Source organism: Melanerpes formicivorus, unplaced genomic scaffold (assembly GCF_026170545.1).
Source record: "Melanerpes formicivorus ecotype bairdi unplaced genomic scaffold, bMelFor1.0.p_v2 SCAF_69, whole genome shotgun sequence".
Classification (NCBI taxonomy): Eukaryota; Metazoa; Chordata; class Aves; order Piciformes; family Picidae; genus Melanerpes; species Melanerpes formicivorus.
This window is the reverse complement of record NW_027142421.1, coordinates 615,055-638,142: the sequence shown is the minus strand read 5'-3', so window position 1 is coordinate 638,142 and position 23,088 is coordinate 615,055. Positions and strand designations below refer to the sequence as shown.

General features: G+C 46.4%; 1 protein-coding gene across 2 annotated transcripts in view; it reads left to right on the top strand.

The window, feature by feature from the left end:
* The first annotated feature begins 6,033 nt into the window (after nucleotides 1-6,033).
* The window catches only part of BMP6 (bone morphogenetic protein 6), a 107,042-nt gene continuing 89,987 nt past the window's right edge, over nucleotides 6,034-23,088 (top strand). For both annotated transcript variants that reach the window (XM_068162977.1, XM_068162978.1), the window contains exon 1: nucleotides 6,034-6,867. In XM_068162977.1, the coding sequence (XP_068019078.1) occupies nucleotides 6,420-6,867 (448 nt within the window). In that variant the 5' untranslated portion in view covers nucleotides 6,034-6,419. The remainder of the gene's footprint in view (nucleotides 6,868-23,088) is intronic.

The following is a 23,088-nucleotide window of genomic DNA, read 5'->3' as shown; positions in this document are numbered from 1 at the left end:
TATTGAAAAATGTTGTTGGAAAGACATATTTTGCACTCTGGCTAGAGAAGACCTCATCAGAGTGACTTTAAATGAGATCTCAGAACTTCTTTTTTTTCCCCCCTAGTTTTGTTCTCTCCAGGACATTGTCCAGTCTCATCATGCAATAATTTTTAGCAATCTTAACAGTTGTTTCCATAATAATTACCATTGGTCTTGCTGCTTTGTTTCTAATTTTGTTCTAAAGCAAAAGGTGACAACCAGGCCCTTATATCTCAGCTATACACTTTCTTTTCTCTGTACACCTACTGTTGGTTTTCCAGCTTTCCAGTGTCTTTACTGAATTGCAATGGCTTTTATGAGCTCACTCAGCTCACTGGTTGAAACATCCACTGTTGCAAGGGCAGAAATGGCGGCTCCTACAAGCTTTGAGAGAGCTTTCAACACAGCTTTCAGCCTGGAGAAGAGGAGGCTCAGGGGAGACCTCATTGCCCTCTACAACTACCTGAAGGGTGGTTGTAGCCAGGAAGGGGTTGGCCTCTTCTCCCAGGCAACCAGCACCAGAACAAGAGGACACAGTCTCAAGCTGCGCCAGGGGAGGTTTAGACTCGAGGTGAGGAGGAAGTTCTTCACCGAGCGAGTCATTCGTCATTGGAACGGGTTGCCCAGGCAGGTGGTGGAGTCATTGACCCTGGAGGCGTTCAAGGGGAGATTGGACGTGGCACTTGGTGCCATGGTCTAGTCATGGGGTCTGTGTTGATAGGTTGGACTCGATGATCCTCGAGGTCCTTTCCAACCTAAGTGATACTGTGATACTGTGATACTTGGATGAGGGCTTTTCTGTTACTTTAGACCCTTCTGCTAATTTGCCAATGTTTAAAGCAGAGAAACTGTCAGAAAGATTTCTTTTTCCATGTGGCTTTGTAATATAAGTATAAATTATTTGCTACACAAAAATATAAGCCAGAGTTAGGTTTACTGATCCATCTTTATTAATTTAAAGCTTTAAAATTTAAATCCAGCTCAAATGTTTGAAGATGATGTGTCTGGTAAACATTTACACGTGGACTCCCCTTTACCTCTTCATCTCCTCTCCCAGCCTTAACCTATCACATAGACATCTTGGCATTCATTCTTTACACCTCACATGAACACAGGAAGTTCCACCTAAACATATGGAATGACTTCTTTGCTGTGAGGGTGCCAGAGCTCTGGGGCAGGCTGCCCAGAGAGGTTGTGGAGTCTCCTTCTCTGGAAAGATTCCAAACCTACCTGGACATTGAAACCATAGGCAACCTGCTCTGGGAGACTGCTTTAGCAGGGGGTTTGGACTGTATGATGCCCAGAAGTTCCTGCCGACACCCACCAAGCTGAGATTCTGTGACATTGATAATAATGGGGGCCTATTCTTACTAAAATCATATCTTCAAGCTGTGAGCAGGCTAAATGTAGGCTCTTACCTAATGTTGTCTGATTTATTTCTGCATATACTGACCTTTCACTTACATCCACCTCAATTCATATAAAAAGTGACTGTCCTGTTAGTTCACCAAGTCTAATTCACAGCCTGTACAGAGAAGATTTTGTTTTTTCCCTTTTATAGCTGATTTATTTCACTCAGTTTCAAACAGAAAAGGCACAGTAGAAAAAACACACAAAAATACCCCAAAAAGACTCAGAGAAAATATATTTATCATAAAATATATTAATATTTATTTAATTGCTGCCATTTCAGGTCCCTTTCCCTTAATAGTATTGACTTGAAATCAACTTTAAGCCATAACTGTTCGCATATAAGTATATCCTTGATGGGATGGAAATGGTGGCCAGGGTTGGAACAGAGTTGGAATTGTTTTTGAAATGCATAGTGGGACTTTAACTCACTTTTAGCTGTTTGCTTTTGCAAGGAGAGTCGTCTGGTTGTGCTGTTGAATTAATATTTATAACCCCTCTTTAAAGTGTTCTGATCTGGGAAATCATCACTGCATATTTTTAGATGAGATTTCTGAGTACAGAAAGTAGTGGTTTGCTACATGCAAATAAGATGATGTTTCTATTTTCCAACTGTCCCAACAAGCAGTGGGGAAAGTACATTTTGCAAGTGAAAGGAAGAATTTGAGCTCTCATAGCAAACCCTGTTTTTAGTCTGCTTTGATCTTTGAACTAAAATTATACTCAACTGCTCTTTCTCATTTCACAAGCAAACTTTGGAAACCAGCACACTAAAATTGGGAGGTATGTTTGCATTTTCAACCTCTCGGAGTGCAGCACTGCAAATAGTCCATCCCAGCTATGCTGTTATTGTACAGCGTAGGGTTTTTTAGAAAGCAAACGTCACTCTTACTACTTACAGCTCTTCCACACTGCTTTAAAGTAATAGCTGCCCTTACTTGGCAATGTGAGTGCAAAGAGAGAAACTGCCCTTCCTGCAGCATCAGTGCTGACCCTGTAAGCACTAGAGCCTGGGTTTGTTGCAGGCACATTGGCAGCTGGAGGGAAGGTGGGAATGTAAAGTTAAAAATCAAATGTCTTCTCTGTTTTAAGAAGGGATCACTGAAATAGAAAGTTCTGTGCTATCACAGGATCACAAAATGGTGGGGGGTTGAAGGGACCTCTGGGCTTGACTGCTAAAGCAGAGTCACCCAGAGCAGGTTGCCCAGGATTGCAATGTTCAGGCAGGTTTGAAATCTCTCCAGAGAAGACGACTTCATGACCTCTCTGGGCGACCTGCTACAGGGCTCTGGCACCCTCACAGCAAAGAGGTTATTCCATATGCTTAGGTGGAACTTCCTAGATAGAAGGAGGAAATTTGTTACGCTGAGGGTAGTAGGACTCTGGCCAAGGTTGCCCAGAGTGGTGGCAGATGCCCTATCCCTGGACACAATACAGTTCATGTAGTTTGGGGTTCTGAGTTACCTGATATAGTCGAAGATGTTCCAGGTGACTGCAGGGAGGTTGGACTAGATGACTTTGAAAGGTCCCTTCCAACCTAAATAATTTGATATTTCTATGACTGCTAATTTAGCAAGACAGGAAACTTGCAGGAACCGACCAGAGTTTCTCGGGTTTGCCACCAGATGTCTGTCATGAGCAGGGAAAGCTGATGAGGACCCATACTCAGAAACCTGTATTCACAGCATTTTTTGAAGACAACGACAGGGAAACTTTTAGTGAAAGTGTGCAGTACTGAGTTTTAGATGGAGGATATGCTAGGAAGGCTCCTCAGCAAGTGAAAATTTCTGCCAGTAGCAGTACTTATGTTTAATTAACTCTTTAAATGTGTCAGCCTGCAGCAGTTGCCAAATACAGAGCCTTTACACTCCTCCAGAAACTTAGGTGCTCAGCTCTCCGCTGAAGTCTTAAAATCCTTTGCAGAAACTTCCTTCTCAGATGGGAGAAATATCTGAAATTGGTTGCTGTATGTGACCTCTGTAAGAAAACTTCATTCTCTCACATCTCAGTGAGTTGTTGAGTGACACAGCAATGTTCCCAGGTTTGATTATGTCAGCTGAATCCCCACAGCAAAGGATCCACATGTATAGGAAAGAGGCATTTCCAGGGATGGGAAGTTTACACCTCTTGGATGAAAATGAAATATTTAAGTTAAACAACTAAGGTGCAATGACTTCCCAAGAAGAGAGTTTGCTTCCAAGCTAAACACATGGGAAACTTACTTTAAGGATAAGGTAACTTAATAGGGAAGTGCTGGAAGGTTTGCTGTGTGTCCCTGTCCCTAGGACTGCAACAGACTGAGATGCCCCAATGCTGCCAATGGTTACTACAGCTGCTATTTATTGCAGTAGCCCCCATGCAAATGGAAATATTTAAAACAGTTTTATTTCAGAATAAAAACTATAGGTGATAGACATTTGCTTATCAGAGAAGCAGAAACACCCAACAGCTACCCTGAAGTTTGATGCACTATGTTGATAAATGTGCACTATCTCCTTGTCTTCAAGAGAAGTAGGGGACACTTTGGGTGGAGATGTTCACTTTTCAAAGATAACTGCATAATGGGACACTTTCCTTTTCACTGTCAAAACAGGAAGCAGATGCTACAAAGTTCTGCTGGAGCCCCATCCAAACCGGCATGGGAAGTGAATAGCACAGAAGTGGCTGCTTGCCTCTGTTACTTACCTGCCTGGGAGATCTCCCTTACTGACATCTGGCCTCCTGAGCTTCCTCCCAGCCTCCAAGTTTGATTTTTAATCCTGTCCCTCCTAAGGCAGCTAGAAAATATCTTCTTGGTGGGATGAAGAATGAAGGACAACTTGTGCACTGGACTTTTCTCCCAGGAGCATGGCTCTTCCCAGTTGGATCCCACACTGCCTTGCACTGCCTTTCTCACCTGCTTTCTGGGAAGTGAGCCCTCTTCTCCTTTTCTGGTCAAACCAGCCCCATTGCTCCAAGCTGAGAGAAGTAGATAAACTTACAATCAGTACAAGATTTTCCTTGGACACTGCCTTCCTCAGCCCTTCAGGAGTAACACAAACCTCTTTTGTGAAGGTAATGGGGTCCAGTATAGCAAAAGGAGTCTTGGGTGCCTATGCTGTCACATGCACCCTCACTTTCAAACTCTATCTTCACAAACTGAAAAAAGGGTGCAGTCACAAAAGCAACTTCCATACTCTTCCCCCTCCCACCCCATGACATCTATACTCAAATAGTAACCTCCACTTCTGAAAAGAACATATTCTGCCTTGAATATTCTCAGCTGTGTCTCTGGGAAACTGAATACAAGCTCACTGCCAGATTCTGACTCCAATAAAGTTAATGGAAATTTTGCCAGTGACTTCAAACAGTCCAGATACCATTCTCAAGGCCAACTCCTAGTAAATGATCCCAGTTCAAACCTAGAGCAACATCACTGATTTCAGTGAGGCTAGCCTGGATTTACTCATCCAGTTTCAGTAAGATCCATATAGTCAGAGATCAGCATATGGAAGAGCTGCTTCTCGCTCAGCTTAACTGCTGTTATTAGAGTGTTGGATGGTGGTTTTGTTCTCTTCTAGGAAAGAGCTGAAATCAGAGGAGGAACTTAAGACATTTACAGTAGAATCGTAGAATGGTTTGGGTTGGGAGGGACCTTTAAAGGTCCAAATTCCCAAAGTGGGAATCTGTAGGAACAGGTAGGTTCTTTCAGAGCAGTATTCACAGCATGCAGAATGGTACTCTACTGAATAAGGGCAGGTAGGGGGCACCTGTCCCCCCGGTTAGCCATTTGCCAATGATTGTGCTCAGTTTTGCAAGGTATTGCAGAAAAAGCAATTCAATTATTCTGTGCTGCAGCCTGTTAAAAGGAATCATGGAATGGTTTGGTTGGAAGTGACCTTTAAAAGTGATCTAGTCCAACCCTCCAACAGTAAGCATGAACATTTTCAGCTAGAGGAGGTTGCTCAGAGCCCTGTCCAACCTCACCTGGAATGTTTCCAGACACGGGGCACCTTTCTGGGAAATCTGGGCCAGTGTCTCATCACCCTCATTAGAAAGAATTCTTCCTTATACATACTCTGAATCCATAAAGCTTTTTCGGGTTTAGAATAAGGCAGCACTCTACCATTTTCAGGGAATTGGAACAGGTTGCCTAGAAAGGTGATAGATGCCCCATCCCTGGAAACATTTCCTATCAGGTTGTCTAGGGCTCTGTGTAACCTCATCTAGTGGAAAAGTGGAAAATATCCGTGCTCGTTGCAGGGGAGTTGGACTAGATAACCTTGAAAAGTCCCTTCCAACACAAACCATGCTGTGCTTTACAGGACAAATAACCCACATCCTCCAAGGTCTGGGAGCAGGAGGGGTTATCGAAACCCTTCTCCTGACAAGACCCAAGCCAGCAGAGAAGCAGGGCTCAGTCAGCCAGCGTCGCTATTTCGCGGAGCGCTGCTTTAATCGCAGCAAAGCGCTGACAACTGACGGGACCGCTGCTTCTCAACGTGCCCCCCACCCCCTCGGGGTTGAGCTACCTGCATCCGAGGCCCGCTCCCCGCCCCGGAGGAGCCTCTGCCCGCCCCACCGAGAGGCGGGCGCGCTGGTGATTAGCTCTTGCCGCCAGCAGCCCCGCTCCGGCCAGCCCGCGGGGACCGGGGCTGCAGCCGTAGGAGACAAAGTTTGCTGCTCTTCCTCCTCCTTCTTCTTCTTCCCCCTCCCCACATAGACAGATCTCGCTGCGACCCCTGGGCAGGGGCATGGCCAACTGAGCTGCCGAACCGGGCCCCGCCGCACCTGAGCGGCGGCGGGGGTGAGGGCGGCCCTCGCCCCGCGGTGCCCCGCGGGCTGCCATGCGCGGCGGCGGGGGCGAGCGCTGATACCCTCTGGCCTGGCCGGACCCCCGCCGGCCCAGGCGACAGCCTCCGCGGGGGAGCGGGGCTGGAGGGTGCCGGGGAGCCCCCCGGGGAGAGGGGGAAACGGGGAGCTCTCCTGCCTCCGCCCGGCCGAACGCCATGCCGCTGCGGCTGGCCTGGCTGTGCTGCTGCTGGGCGCTGCTGAGCGCTGCCTGCCGCCCCGCCGAGCCCGCGCTGTCCGCCGAGGGCGGGGAACTGTCGCCCGCTGCCGCTGCTGCCGCTTCTGCCGCCGCCACCTCGGGCTTCCTCTACCGGCGGTTGAAGTCGCACGAGAAGCGCGAGATGCAGCGGGAGATCCTCTCGGTGCTTGGGCTACCCCACCGTCCCCGGCCGCTGCCGCGGGAACCAGCGGCCGCGCCGGCGGGACGGTTAACGGCGGCGCCGCGCTTCATGCTCGATCTCTACCACGCCCTGGCCGAAGGCGCGGAGGGCAGCGCGGGTGCGGAGCGGAGCCCGCCGTCCCCTGCCTCGCTGCCGCCGCTGCCCAGCTCGCAGGACAGCGCTTTCCTCAACGACGCCGACATGGTCATGAGTTTCGTCAACCTGGGTGAGTTCTCGGGAAGTGGAGCGGGGTAGGGTAGCGGGTACGGAGCCCACACAGCCGGCGGACACTGCCGTGTGTCCCCCAGGAGAGCGGCAGGGGCAGGGGTCTGCTGGAATTTCGGCCAGCTGCCTTTGGCGATGAGCGAAACCTCCCAGAATGCAAACTCAAGGGGACAAAAAAGAAGCGGGTCTATTGCTGTTCTTTTTGATAGTCATCTTGCCCACGTTACGATGATAGCAATCAAAGCTGCTTGTTCAGGATTAAACCTACCTAGTTCTCGTTCCTGGACAGCAGAATTGGGGAAGCAAGTTGCATTCACCATGTGCCAGGTCCAGCCGGGCACGCATTCCTCTTGGGCTGAAGCAAGGTACATCCCATGCCGCTGGACACATTTCCATGCTACCCAGTACATCCGTGGTGTCCCCATCTCGGGTTTTTTTGAGGGGATCTGAGTTAGTTATGGTGACGACTATGTGAGTTTCTGTAGGATTGAACTAAGTTCTGTTAGAGCTCAGCCTATTCGTCAAACAAATCATATTGTCACTGCATTCCTGATATGAAGTACTCCAAGGTGGGCATTTCACCAAGGGAGTCATTAAGCTCTTTACTTGATATGAGACTACAGTTATAACAAAACAGTGTAAAGAGATCAACCTAATGTGGCAAGTGGAAATATTTCATCTGGCAAATTGCAGTTCCTTTTTTTAAAGGGAATTCCTCTGAAGCTCAAGTGCCTTAAGCCTGATTGGCTGGAAACTGTCTTTTCACTAGTGCTGTGTGCCAGAACGATGACACCTGTGAACAGCTCATCTTGTTTTAATAAAAATACAGATTATTGTGTGTTTTCTCATCTGGAGTAGTGATACTGTTGCTGTAGTGGGAGATTTCTGCAAACTCCCAGCACTGGTAGATGCATTCAAGAGCTTTGTGCCATGGTGTATGTCAATAGAACAACAGCTGGATCATTTTTATACCTGACGAAAATCACATAGTAGGTCAGAAGTGCCCCCCTTGTGCTGCAGAAGGCTGTTGAAGGATTTGTCTGCGTTGGACTTAATGATCTTGGAGACCTGTATCTAGTGGAGTCTCTCAGGGGTCAATATAGGGACCAGTACTATTCAATATATTCGCCAACAACCTGGATGAGGGCACAGAGTGCACTGTCAGCAGTTTTGCTGATGACACAAAACTGGGTGGAGTGGTTGACAGACCTGAAGGTTGTGCTGCCGTTCAGCGAGACATAGGCTGAAGAGCAGGGTGGGGAGAAATTTAATTCAACAAGGGCAAGTGTAGAGTCTTGGAAAAGAACAACCCCATGTAGCAGTATGTGTTGGGGACTGACCTGTTGGAGAGCAGTGAAGAGGAAAAGGACCTGGAGGTCCTAGTGGATGAAAGATTGACCATGAGCCAGCAATGTGCTCATGTGGCCAAGAAGGCCGGTGGTATCCTGGGGTGTATGAGAAGGAGTGTGGTTAGTAGGTCGTGAGAAGTTCTCCCCCTCTACTCTGCCCTGATGAGGCTGCATCTGGAATACTGTGTACAGTTCTGGACTCCTCAGTTCAGGATGGACAGGGAATTGCTTGAGAGAGTCCAGCCACAAAAATGATTGAGGGAGTGGAACATCTTCCTTCTGAGGGAACTGGATCTCTTCAGCTTGGAGAGGAGGAGACTAAGGGGTGACCTCATTCATGTTTATAAATATGTAAAGGGTGGGTGCCAAGAGGATGGAGTCAGGTTCTTCTTGGTGATGCCCAATGACAGGACAAGGGGCAATGGGTGGAAGTTGAGGCATAGGAAGTTCCATGTAAACAGGAGAAAAAATTATTTCACGGTGAGGGTGATGGAACACTGGAACAGGCTACCCAGGGGGGTTGGACTATATGATCTTTTGAGGTCCCTTCCAACCCTCCACATTCTGTGATCTTAAAGGTATCTTCCAACAAAAATGATTCTGTGATTATATAATTCTATGAAATTGAGGTGACTCAGCTCCTACAGCAGTGCAGAGTTCCATGAGCTTCTTGTACCCCTCGTGATCTCAACTTTCTGATTTCAAATTGGCTTTTGATTGGGACATCTTGAAACTGTCCATCAGTGAAGCCAGTCTGTGTCTAGCTTGAACCCTGAGATGTGAGAATACTGTACAGGTTTGGATCCCAAAGGACTGCTGCTTCTGTGCTCTTCTCCTTCCACCCTTCCCAAACCTCTTTGTCCTTTGAATACTGTTAGTTCTCTTCTTTGTCTTGAGAACTTCGAGGACCTATATGTGGAGCTGTGGTTTTAAGTGTGGTGTTGGTTGTAGGCAACCCTCACGTCATGTTTTATTTCAAGGATGTGGAGCAAGGTGCTTGCAAGAGACTGGGCTGAGCTTCTCTCAGAAGAGCTGATTCCAGTGGTGGTTTAGATGTATTTAGCTGCCTGTTTTATAAAGCACTAGGAGAGAAGTGTTAGGCAGTAGACCTGAAAGCGTGTGTTTGAAAAGCCCCATTCGTATGATTCAGATCAGTTCTGATAATTTGGTTCTAGACACTTATGTAACAAGAGGGAAAATTCCTCACGTAATGTAGTAAAATAGCACAACTGAAATGCTAGTTATGAGCCTCAGGAAGTATGAATCAACTGCAGAAATTTCTCAGCAACTTCCAAGTTCCGAGTCAGAAACCATAATGTCATTTACGTGATTGTTTGTTACCATAGTATTGGCAAATGGACGGGCTGAGTCTGAACAGATGTTCTTCTGTTTGCTGCAGCTTCTCTGACCTGTCAGGCGTTTTTGGGGGTCTTTCCACTAAACAATAATTCATGGCAGAAAACTAGAGGAAGACCAAGGTTCTACTGCCGTATAGAAAGCAAAGGTATGGTAGCAAAGAGGCAGCCTGAGATCTATCAATGCAGCTTATCAGATATAACCTAAAAACTGCAGTGAAAGATGGTGGTATCACAGCAGAAAGTGAAGACTTCCTGATCCAAACAATACTGATTCTTCCAGTGGAACTTATGCCAAGCAACCCTGAAAATCCACAGCTGGAGTCTCCTTATAAGCAGAAATTGCTGGAGTTATTTTATTTGGGGTTTTCTGCATGTGGTTGAACCTAGAATAACTTCAGGTTGGTTAAATTAGCTTCTGAAGAGCTTTATGTTTGACCTTGAAGACTTACCTTTCCAGCACGGAAGAGGCAGTTACCAAAGAGATGTGAGGGGCTCTTACCCTCCTCTTATGATCAGGAATTTATGGTATGACATGAGGGCATCTGATGCATGTTGTCCTGAAGATAGGTACAACTGTGTGGGTGTGAAGTCAGTGCAGGTGGCTGTGTTGTTCTACCTTCAGGTGCTGATTTTGCTTCTGCTACAGTGGAGATCCAGACAAACATTTGGTGATGTCTCTGGTTGTGTTGGGAAGCCATGTAGGTCAGCTGTGTGGAGTCCTACTTTGTCCTGAAGGTTTTCAGGTGCTGATGTTCTTTTAAACATGCATTTACTTTTCCAGCCCTGCGGTCCAAATAGAGCCAGCAGCTTATAGTCACAGATTTTGAAGGTGCAGTGCTCCAGCCCTGTCTTGATGGACATGGATATCCTTCAGTCTGGGGATACAGCAGATGTGTTTTCTGCTTCCATATGGTTTTCCTATTTCTGTTTCTTCTCAGGGTACAAGCCCTCCTTGTTGAGGTCTTGCAAATCAGATGGACTTTATTAAGGTGTCACTTTACTCAAGCAGTGCAGGCTTGTCCAGGCTCAAAGGGACATGGTGTCTTCTTGTAAAAGAAAAGTGAAAAAGGAAGGCACAGAGACGTGGAGGTTCTCCAGATGCAGGGAGCTGCTGCTGTCTCACACCAACAGAAAACATCATTTTTCAGAATGTAGGAGTTGCATGAGGGGAGGTGTAGGTTGGATATTAGAAGAAACTTCTTCACTTAAAATGATGTAAAGCATTGGAGCAGGCTTCCTAGGGAGGTGGTTGAAAGGACATGGAAATGTGGTGCTGGGGGACGTGGTAGAGTTAGATAACGGTTGGGCTAGATGACTTTAAAGACTTTTTCCAGCCAAAAGAAATCTGTGATTCTATGTGTAGAGTTTAGGATTTCTCTTGCCTACTTGATGTTGTGTAGACTTGCAAGATATGGGTGGTGATTCTCTGAAGAGCTGACTACAAGGAAACTTCAAGTCTTCACGATTTCCAGAAGATGCTTAGTACTTTATTTTATGAAGACCTGGGGACCAGAATCAGGGAGTGGAAATAAGTGTTTGTTCCCATTACAAGTAAAAATACATGTAAGGTATAAACCAGATAATTCAGATAATAATTGTGATTTATCAGGTTAGATGCTAAAAAATAATTTTGCAGAAAATACCATTTACCCTTGGTAAACCTGATCTCTGCTTTGGGAGGGTGATCCTAGAAGTGTCTCTTTCAGATGTTTTCACTAGGGTGAGGCATCCAAAAAGTGCCTCCAAAATGCAGCTCCACGGAGAAAGACCTTGGAGTGCTGGTGGACAGCAAGCTCTCCATGGAACAACAATGTGCCCTTGTGGCCAAGAGAGCCAGCGGTATCTTGGGGTGCATCAAGAAAAGTGTGTCCAGGGAAGTTCTTCTACCTCTCTACTGTGCCTTGGTGAGACCACACCTGGAATACTGCATCCAGTTTTGGGCTCCCCAGTTCAAGAAAGACAGAAGCCACGAGGATGATTAGGGGACTTTAGCATCTCCCCTATGAAGAGAGACTGAGATCCCTGGGGCTATTTAGTCTTGAAAAGAGAAGACTGAGAGGGAATCTCATCAGTGTGTATAAATATCTGAGGGCTGGGTGTCAAGTGGATGGGGCTAAGCTCTTTTTGGTGGTGCACAGTAATAAGACAAGGAAGAACGGGTTCAAACTTGAACATAGAAGATTTCACCTCAACATGAGGAGAAACTTCTTTACAGTGAGGGTGATGGAGCGCTGGAACAGGCAGCCCAGGGAGGTTGTGGAGTCTGCTTCTCTGGAGAATTTCAAAACCCACCTGGATGCATTCCTGTGCAGACTACCCTAAGTGATCCTGCTTTGGCAGGGAGTTTGGACCTGTTGATTTCTTGAGGTCCCTTCCAACCTCTGATATGCTGTGATGCTTTTAATCTCCCACACGGAAACCAGCATATCTATCACAGATGGAAGCATCTGCATTTTAGATGTGTGTGGGATTTATCACCCCAAAGCTTTTTTTGCAGGAAGTGGCTATATAGCAAGGTTGTGGTGCCAGGGGGAGCATTGTGGGCTTGTGGGTGTTCTTGTGAAGCTATTCATCTCTTCTTGTAGCGACAGCCTTGATATAAATGTGTCACTGACCTTCAGAGGTCCCTTCCAACCCAAAACAATCTATAGTTCTATGTCTTGACACAGGACTACTGGGAAAATAACATCTGTTAACATTTCCTGTTTGACCTTTTTCATGGCACCAGATAGGGTTGTCTCCTCTTTCTCCTCACAAGACACCCTGGTGTTGGTGTGGGGGGTCTCTCTGAGGCAGTGACACTGGACTGACAGCTAGATTCAGGCAAACATCACCTATATTTTGCTGGCAAGATTATTTTAGTGAGAGGTTATATAAAGGTCCACACAACAAACCCTTTCTCCCTCAGTCCAGGGATATAGGGAGAGAGAATTCACCATTCAAACCAAACCGCAGAACTAAAGTTGCAGACTATGACTGATCTGAAGTCTCTCTGGTCTCCTCTGGGTCATCAGTGGTGATGTGAAGGGAACATGCTCTCCAACCCTTGTCTGACTGGCTGATGTCTTCAGAGAGTGTGTTATGTGTAGCACCAGAAATGAGGATCTTGAAAACTTTGCTACTCTAAGTGTGGCCAGTATTATTCTAGTATAATAAAGGGTGCTGTGGAGCAATCTTGTGTCAAAACAGGGGAGAAGCTTTTCTGGTCCTCATTCATGCCTTCGTATTCTGGCATCTATTCTAAGTGGAAAAAAAGCCACGTGCTTCCCAAGAAAAGAAAGGCAGGGGAATGACAGTCTTTGTGGGTTTCTGCTGTGACCCAAATCTGAGGCTGTTGGTAGCTGGGTGGCTGTGGAGGAACAGTCTGGACCATCAAATCCTCCAGAGATAAGAGCTGTAAAAAGTGTGGGTTTGGGGTGTGGTACCTGGTTATCCAGTGTCCTGCTTTTTTCTAACAGACTACCAGCCTGGATTTCTTGTGTCTCTGTACTTTAGGGGAGAGTGATTTCCACTTTATCACAAGACAGACAGGTCTCTTGGGAGGACTTCAGGCAGAAGTGTAAGTCCTGCAGGCATGCTTGAAGCTTTTCTGCATGATTTGAGTTGGGATCATGGTGAAAAGCCTTATTTTGTCTTTGAATACCAAAACCCCATGTGATCCCTGTCTTCCCTGAAAGACTTCCAAGTATCTGCTGGGGCAGGGGTGCTGCTCAGAAGTCAGTGTAGGGCTCCCTCTACAAATACTCTCTCTCCCCTTCCCTATAAAGCAGCAACTTATGGATGTGATGTCTTCCAAACAGGCTTCTCATCTTTTTCTCAGCCATCACCTCCTAGATTTCCTTCTAGGAACAATAGTGCACAAATCCATAGCAACTTCAGCACAGGCAATATGCCTTTGCTCCACAAGGCTTTTCATACAAGGGAAGCTTCAGCATCCTCATGTGCATTTTGAAAGCAGGTGGATCATCTCTTCCGAAAGATGTGATCCTTCAGACCACCTGTTTTTGTCCTGGTATCATGCTTGCTGTCAGGACATAGGAAATTAGGCAACCAAGATGTATCAGGGATATTGCGTGATTGTATTGACAGGACTGTAGCATTCATGCTGTCATCCCATCTGTTTATACTCTTGGCCACATGTTGTAAAGGTCAAGACATCTCCTCTCAGGGAGTAACTGGAGTGTGCGACGTTGCGGATCCGGTTGTGCTGCCAGCTGGCTGTGTACAGCCTTGCGCTCTCGGCATGTGAGCAGCATCCTCCACATGTGTCCGGAGCAGCTCATGATGGGAATGAGTTTACTGACTTGTGCCAAGCTTTGTATGCTGGGCTTTGATGCCAAGACAGATCCCAATTGTTGGAGAGTGGCCTTGCATTTGCTCTGCAACTGATGCAGCTCAAGGTCCCCCTTTTTATCATCTTCTTGAAGCCGTCGTTGCTTGTGAGCTGCCTGCTAGTGTGCAGCTGCCTGAGGACATGATTAAAGAAAGGGCAAATGGTCTTGCAAAAGTTCTTAGATCTTCCAGATGCTGAATTTGAGGGACTGCAGTCATCTTTATGCCTTTGGCCAGAAGCCTTGTAACATATGAGGCTCCCAGAAAGCTGCTGTTCCACACCTGCACTGTTGAAATGAGTGGAGGGTCATGTTTGTGTAGGCAGTTCATCAAGGTCTAAGTATCATCTGGGCTAAGCTGCTGGAACCAAACGGTGCAGTGCTAGCAGGACAATTCTCTGTTTTGCCAAAGCTTTCCAGAAATTGAAAATTTTACAGTCTTAAGTTTGTGTGGAATTTTGAAGTCTTACGACAGCCTTGAAAATTGACTGTAATGGGAAAAAGTACTGCCAAGTCATTGTTGACCGAGTCAAAGTTTGTATGTGTAACCACCTAAAAAGTTGCATTTTCAGATACCAAGCCAGGTGTGGGCTCGGTTTGTTTGGATTTTGCAGGAAAAATAAAAGCAGTTCTTCTAGTATTAGCTCTTGTCCTCAAACAAAGCAGAAACTAAACCACTTCTTATAAACAGGTTTTCTTATGAAAGGTTTTCTTGTGGCATTTTTCTTCCGCCTGAACATGGCTTCTTCAGAAAATCCTTGGGCAGCTCAGTCAGGAGTGTCTTGTGCTTATCTCCTGCAAGGAAGGAGGAAGGACTTCTTTCCATACCTCCACCAAGTTGCTGTCGATGCTTGCTGGGTCTAACCCACTGCCTTGCGCCAGTGACGCACTGTCTCGTAGTTGTAAATATAAACTTTTAAGTGGTGTTCGTGATTTAGGAGGAAGGAAGGAAGGTGATGTTTAGATGTTCCATGCCACAGAGGCATGGTTCTTTTTTAAGCCATCTTGCCTCATTGCTAACTGTTGTGGGGTTAGTGGAAGATACGAGTAACTTGGCACGTAAATGGTCCCATCGTGTGTTTCTGCTGTATCCTGGCAGATGCAGGAGGAGTCTGTTAAGTACAGAGCACCTACTAGTCAGTTAGCATTTCTGTTTGAAGGGGAGTGGTTAGCAGGTTGAGAGAGGTTCTCCTCCCCCTCTACTCTGCCCTGGTGAGGCCACGTCTGGAATATTGTGTCCAGGTCTGGGCCCCTCAGTTCAAGAAGGTCAGGGAACTGCTTGAAAGAGTCCCACGAAGAGCCACAAAAACGATTAAGGGAGTGGAACATCTCCCTTATGAGGGAAGGCTGAGGGAGCTGGGTCTCTTTAGCTTGGAAAGGAGGAGACTGAGAGGTGACCTCATTCATGTTTATAAATATGTGAAGGAGTGTCAGGGGCATGGAGCCAGGCTCCTCTCAGAAATGCCCAATAATATAGGACAAGGGACAATGGGTGCAAGCTTGAGCACAGAATGTTTTGTGTGAATATAAGGAAAAACTTTTTCACTGGGAGGGTGACAACCCACTGGAACAGGCTGCCCAAAGAGGTTGTGGAGTCTCCTCTGCATACATTCAAAATCCACTTGGAACATATTCTTGTGTGACCTACTGTAGGTGATCCTTCTCTGGCAGGGAAGTTGAACCTCCTTTTTGAGGTCCCTTCCAGCCTCCAATGTTCTGTGATTTCTGTGAAGCACTGTTTGGGAAATGGCTTGTGGTTGAGAAAGTGCCACATATTTTAGTGGGCATCAAACCCCAGAGAGTGGGAGGCTGAGATTAAGGACCAGGAAATCTTTTGTGCACCTGATTCTTGGAGGCTGATACTGGGACACACCTAGGTTCTCTCTTTGATGGGGTGATGGATTAAAACTGAAAAAGAGTAGTTTAGGTTGGATATAAGGAAGGAATTTTTCCAGTGAGAATGGTGAAGCACTGGAACAGATTACCTGGAGAAGCTGTGGATGTTGCATCCTTTGAATTTTTTCAAGGAAAGTGTGGGCAGGCAATGGAATGGGCTGCCCAGAGAGGTGGTTGAATTGCCAACCCTGGATGTGCTTAAGGGTCATTTGGATGTGGTGCTTGGGGATATGGTTTAAGGGTGAACCTTGTAGAGTAGGGATATCAGTTGGACTGGGCCCCTCAGTTCAAGAGGGACAAGGAACTGCTTGAAAGAATCCAGCACAGAGCCACAAAGATGATTAAGGGAATGGAATATCTTCCTTATGAGGAGAGACTGAGGGAGCTGAGGCTCTTTAGCTTGGAGAAGGGGAGACTGAGGATCACAGGATTTTAGGTTTTGGAAGGGACCCCTGGAGATCACTGAGTCCAACCCCCCTGCCAGAGCAGGACCACATAATCTAGTGCAGGGCATGCAGGGACACTTCCAGACAGGTCTTGAAAGTCTCCAGAGAAGGAGACTCCACAACTTCTCTGGGGAGCCTTTCCCAGTGCTCTGTGACCCTTGCAATAAAGAAGTTCTTCCTCATCATGTTGAGATGGAACCTTCTGTGCTGTAGTTTACTCCATTGCCCCTTGTCCTATCACAGGGTGCAAGTGAGAAGAGCCTGTCCCTTCCTTCTTGACACCCAGCCCTCATATATTTGAATACATTTATTAGATTGCCTCTCAGTCTTTTCCCTCTCCAGACTAAACACCCCCAGGTCTCTCAGCCTTTCCTCATAAGGCAGTGCTCCAGTCCCTTAATCATCCTTGTAGCACTCTGTTGGACTCTCTCAAGCAGATCCCTGTCCCTGCTGAGCTGGGGAGCCCAGAACTGTATGCAGTATCCTAGGTGGGGGCTCACTAGGGCAGAGTAGAGGGGGAGGAGGACCTTATTCTTGTTTCTAAATATGTGAAGGGCAAGTGTCAGGATGGAGGCAAGCTCTTCTCAGTGATGCCTAATGAGAGGACAACGGGCAACGGGTGCAAGCTGGAGCAGAGGTTCCATATGGAAGAAGTTTTGACTGTGAGGGTGACAGAGCACTGGAACAGGCTGCCCAGAGAGGTTGTGGAGTCTCCTTCTCTGGAGACATTCAAAATCCACCTGTATACATTCCTGTGTGGCCTACTGTAGGTGATCCTGCTCTGGCAGGGGGGTTGGACTATGTGATCTTTTGAGGTCCCTTCTAACCTCCAATGTTCTGTGATTCTGTGAATGATATTCCTGCCCATGGCAGGGTGATTGAACTGGATTGAACTGGGAGCAGATGTTAGTCAGTTAGAGGGTAGAAAGGCTCTGCAGAGGGACTTCGACCGACTGGACAGATGGGCAGAGTCCAATGGGATGGCATTCAGCAAGTCCAAGTGCCGAGTGCTGCACTGTGGCTACGGCAACCCCATGCAGAGCTACAGGCTGGGGTCAGAGTGACTGGAGAGCAGCCAGGCAGAGAGGGACCTGGGGGTGCTGATTGACAGCTGCCTAAACATGATCGAGCAGTGTGCCCAGGTGGCCAAGAGGGCCAATGGCATCCTGGCCTGCATTAGGAATAGTGTGGCCAGCAGGAGCAGGGAGGTCATTCTGCCCCTGTACTCTGCTTTGGTTAGGCTGCACCTTGAGTCCTGTGTCCAGTTCTGGGCCCCTCAGTTTAAGAAGGACATTGAGACACTTGAAGGTGTCCAGAGAAGGGCAACAAGGCTGGGGAGAGGCCTTGAGCACAAGCCCTGTGAGGAGAGGCTGAGGGAGCTGGGATTGTTTAGCCTGGAGAAGAGGAGGCTCAGGGGTGACCTCATTGCCCTCTACAACTACCTGAAAGGTGGTTGTAGCCAGGAGGGGGTTGGTCTCTTCTCCCAGGCAACCAGCACCAGAACAGGAGGACACAGTCTCAAGCTGCACCAGGGAAAGTTTAGGCTCGAGGTAAGGAGAAAGTTCTTCACTGAGAGAGTCATTCGTCATTGGAATGTGCTGCCCAGGGAGGTGGTGGAGTCACCGTCCCTGGAGGTGTTCAAGGGGAGATTGGACGTGGCACTTGGTGCCATGGTCTAGGCATGAGGTCTGTGGTGACAGGTTGGACTCAATGATTTTTGAGGTCTCTTCCAGCCTTGGTGATACTGTGATGGATGATTTTTTTGCAAGTCCCTTCCAGCCCAAATCACGATTGTGGGAATTTGGCACTGGAATTCTCCAGCTGTGATATGCCAAAGGCATGTGTGTGAAAACTCGTGAGTTGTTTGTTTCCACCTTTTTTTCTAGTCATGCCTGGCAGAGGACGAGCAGCAGTGCCTCCTGCCACCTCCTGTGTGGCCACAGTGGGATTGGTGGATAACAGCACCCCAGCGAAATGCCCACTCTCTGGGGAGCCCTGCAGCCCTGTGCTTTCCACCTGGAGTAGGTTCCAGAAGCAGGGACTTTGGGAAGGGCACGAGACTGCAGCTGCCACATTTTTGTTGAAGGAGAAAAAAAGATTAATCAAAGAATCTGAGCTCCGGACACAGTCTCAGGCTGTGCCAGGGGAGGTTCAAGCTGGAGGTCAGGAGGAAGTTTTACACAGAGAGAGTGATTGCCCATTGGAATGGGCTGCCCGGGGAGGTGGTGGAGTCACCATCACTGGAGGTGTTCAGGAGGAGACTTGACAGGGTGCTTGGTTACATGGTTTAGTTGATTAGGTGGTGTTGGGTGATAGGTTGGATGTGATGATCTTGAAGGTCTCTTCCAACCTGGTCTGGTCTGGTCTGGTCTGGTCTATTCTATTCTATTCTATTCTATTCTATTCTATTCTATTCTATTCTATTCTATTCTATTCTATTCTATTCTATTCTATGGGTGTCTAATACATTGTGTTGGACTTTCATTCCTAAAACTTGCTATGGATCAGGGCCGGTATTTCCTGAACATTTAGCTGCTTAAGCTTCCAGGCTAAAAAAATTGCCTTGTAGGTTTAGCCAGGTTTTTTTATGTGGTTGGTTGAGGTTTTTTTGGTGGTGCATGTGATTGTTTTGTTGTTAAGGGCACAGAGATTTTGACAGCACCGCTTGCAGCTCTTTCTCTTTTGCGTCGCTGTGTTCGTTATGGCATGATGACAGGATTAAATCAGTGGTGGCAACAGTGGGAATTTTTGGCAGAAAAGGATAATACAGACAGGGCTGAAGTGTTCTGCTAACTAAAACAGTAGTTGTATTTTCAGAGAGCTAGACATGACTGTTTTGATCCGATGTGGTGTTAATCACAAGAATACATAACTGTTTTCCTGTGAACTTTCCCCTTAAAAATATCCAATGATATCACCTGATGTTTTGCACGAATGCACCAGAATTTAGAACAGCTGGCTCCATGTAAACTTGGAATATTCATCAGTCAAATATTAATGCATGAAATAAAAAAAACATTCTGAAAATGAAAACAGAAGCACAGTATTTGAAATATCCTCAGTGTGCAGATGTACTGTGTGGCTTGAATAGCTTTACAAATTCAACAGGACACTGTTAACACTTGTTCTGAAGAAGTCAAATCTCCTGATTTATAAAGGAGAAAGCATTTTTCAAACAGTGCTCCACAGATGTGTCATTCCCTGTATTTCATTCAGTGCTTGTTTGCAGTATGAGAGGCATCTGAATCAGCTATTGGAAGCCCCCATTTAGAGAAGATATGTTCACTGAACCCAAAGCCTTACTAGCGGCAAATGGAGAGCCACAATTGCTTTTATCAAGTACAGGCTGTAAAATATGTCATGTTTAAAGCACACACACAAATGTTAGTGGTGAGAGCAGTCCTGCAGCTGCAGTGTTCTTATCTTGTCACTTACTGCATCGTGTTCATGTAGCATATCCAGTCAAGGTATTAGACACTGTTTGTACAAGGGCTAAGGGGTGACATAATGTCTGATGAAGCACAGGCACTTCACTCCACACCAGCACTAAAAAAGGAGACCAGGTTAGAGCTTGAGGGCATTCAAAACCCACCTGCACATGTTCATGTGTGATTTAGTCTAGTGATCCTGCTCTAGCAGGGTGGATTAGACTAGATGATCTTCAGAAGTCTGTTCTGACCCTCACCATTCTGAAACTCCATGTGGTCCTGTAAGCCAAGAAGTGTTGGAGGGAGGAATGGGTCTTCAGTTTTGGTGTGAAACAGAGATGCCTTCTTGGAGCCTTGTGTCTTTTGAGCTTTCCAAAGAGAGAAATCCAGAAGAGTGAAGCTGCAAGTAGTCAGTCCTCTTACAAGGAATAAAATTGTCCAGATGAGTTGTTAAAATGTTGATGCATATATGAGATGCAAAAGGTTTGTCTACCTCTGGCTTTGTGAACTCTGTAATAAAAGTTGCTTGGAACAGGTTATCCAGAGAGGTGATAAATGCCCATGCCTGGAAACATTCCAGGTCAGGTTGGAAGGGGCTCTCAGCAACCTGATCTAGTTGAGGATGTTCTTGCTGACTACAGAGGAGTTGGACTAGATGACCTTTAAAGGTTTCTTCCAACTCAAGCTGTTTTGTGATTCTGTGAATTGCAGCCTAACTTCCTTATGTTACAGAGGCACAAGCTCTCTCTGGCTGAATCCAGATGAGCAGAGGTCAGAACATCAATCTGTAATCACCAGATGCTCTGCAGAAAAAAGGGAGGAAGCATTTTCTCTCTCACTTAACATGGGCGTCCCATTCACGTTTCTTCTCTTATGTCCGGCCATGGTCTAGCTGGCATGGTCCAGCTCAGTCATGTTGAACACACTTCTTGGTATGGGAAGAGGCCTTAAAGGCTTCTGCTATACCCATGTCTTTTTCATTATGCCAAGCCTGGTTCCTCAACATTTTTGCATACAAGTAGTGAGAGGCTTCTTCATGAGCCTTGTCCTGTGTGCATGATTTTGTTGTAAATAGAAGGAGCTTAGTTAAGAAATTTAAGGATGGTGTAAAACTGATACTTGAACAAAAACACAGAGATTTCATCTGCATGTACAGAATCCAGAGACTCAAGTTAAACAACAAAGCTGAGAGAAGAAACCCTTCATTTCACCAAAGCAGCAGTCTCTCTTGCCCACAAACCATCATCCTGAGACTGCATTTCAAGCATGCAGACCCTTCTGCTTGATTGTTGTAACATCAAACATCTTCGACATGAAAGGGACCAAGCAGTGGCTATGCAAGATAATGACTTGTTTATAAAAATAATTTAAACAGCATATGAAAAGGATAAACATGCATGTCCTGCCAAAATTCACTGTATGTGCTGCAGGCTTTGCTGATTGTGAATCTCTTGGCTTGCCTTTTCAGTTTCTTTTTTCTTTTTACCCACAAACAAGAAAAGGCAGAGGGGGAAGGGAGTGAAGAAAAAGGGGGATGTACAAAAGAGTTCTCATATTTAAGGAAGTTCCAACTTACTATGCCATGAAAGATAGCTTTGTTTAACATGCTGGAGTAGAGTTTTTCACTCCAAATGTCTGTCTTGTTTCTTGCATGTGATAGTTTTTACACTTTAATGATTGTCCTGTGCAAAACTATTCCATTCTGCAAGGTGTGTGAAGCTCGTTACTTACTAGACAACATAGTAGATGCTGCAACATAGATACTGCTCTGTCTCTTACTCAGGCCCTCGAAACACTTCATAAGCACTGAATTTTCACAGCATGCTCTGACAAACATAAATCACTGCTATACTCATTTTTAAACTGGTCAAGCTAGGTTTCAGAGGGCATAACTGGATCAGGGCTATGATGAGATCTCTGAAATTCTTGCTTCCAGCCCTCTAATCTAATGGTGAAACTGTGCTCTGTGACCTGACAGGTCCACAAGTGGTTTGTGGAGTCGGTGGAACAGTAGGATCTTACTTGGTGAAACCCACCCTTCTTCAGGTTGCAGCATCAGCTGGAGACCATGGGTTCTCACTTGCCTTAGGCATTAGTCTGTCCTGCTTGTGAACCTTGTTCATCCCTGTTGCACAATCTGTACCTTCTGCTACTATATTCTGTTTAGGGATATGGCTCCTCAGATGTGCTTGCACATAGCTCAATGTCAGTAACACCCCCGATCTCTGTGAGTGCTACCTGAACAGCCCCCAGACATCCATTTGTGTATGGTGTCTGTTGTTTGCCCTAAGTGACAGCCATTGCAAGAGGCAGCTCTTCTTCTTGGGTCTCTGACCGAATAGCAGAGGAGAAATCTGGAAGTCAGCGGCTCAATGTCTGGATGAGGACTGGTGGCAAGTGTTGTCCCTCAGGAATGTGTACTGGGACCAGTGTTGTCCAGTATCTTCATCAATGATGAAGGCAGTGGAATTAAGTGCACCCTCAGCAAATTTGCAGATGACACCAAGATGAGTGCTGCAGGGAGAGCATCCAGAGCAACCTGGACAAGCTGGAGAAGTTAGCCTATGTAAATCTCATGAGGTTCAACAAAGCCAAGTGCAAGGTCCTGCCCCTGAGTTGGGGCAATCTGTGGTGTCAGTACAGGCTAGAGGGTAATGGATGGAGTGAAGGACTTAGGATACTGGTGGATGAAAAGGAAGGCATTTTTTTATGCCGAGGATAGTGAAAAACTGGCCCAGGTTGCCCAGAAAGGTGCTAGCTGCCCCACTCCCGGAAACATTCCAGGTCAGGTTGGCTGGGGCTCTTGAGCAGCTTGCTCTGGTTGCAGCTGTCCTTGCTGACTGCAAAAGGGTTGGACTAGATGACCTTTAAAGGTCCCTTGCAACCCAAACCACTCTGTTTCTATGAAACTCCAAATAAAAATGCAGTGTAATGGCTGAAGTCAGTATAATGACTCCTTTATGTTTAAGGAGCTATTGGGATTGGGTCCGCTTGATAATTTTGCTATCGCTAGTCTCAGTAAAAACAATTTTATGGTGTCCCAAAACAGTCTGTTGCTTCTGGCAGCCAGTGAGCTGGCAGCTCTGAGTCACTGAGGCTTGAAGAGATAGTTCATTAATTCATGGCACTTTCCAGAATAAACATGGTAAACCTCCTCTGAAATAACAGACGGTAAATCCTCCTTGTCACTCAAGACTGCGCATTTGTCTTGAGAAAGGGGCCGTAAAAGAATCGTCCATCTTCTAATGAATGAGAAAATAAATAGAAGGAGAATTGTGCATTGTGCCAGAATTGACATGGTGAAGCTTTGGGGTGGAATAACAACAAACCTTTCTTCCCATCTTACCTCCGTTAAATGTGGACCTAAACCAAGCAGTGCCTGAGGGCAGACTATCACATGGCGTGAGCTATCAC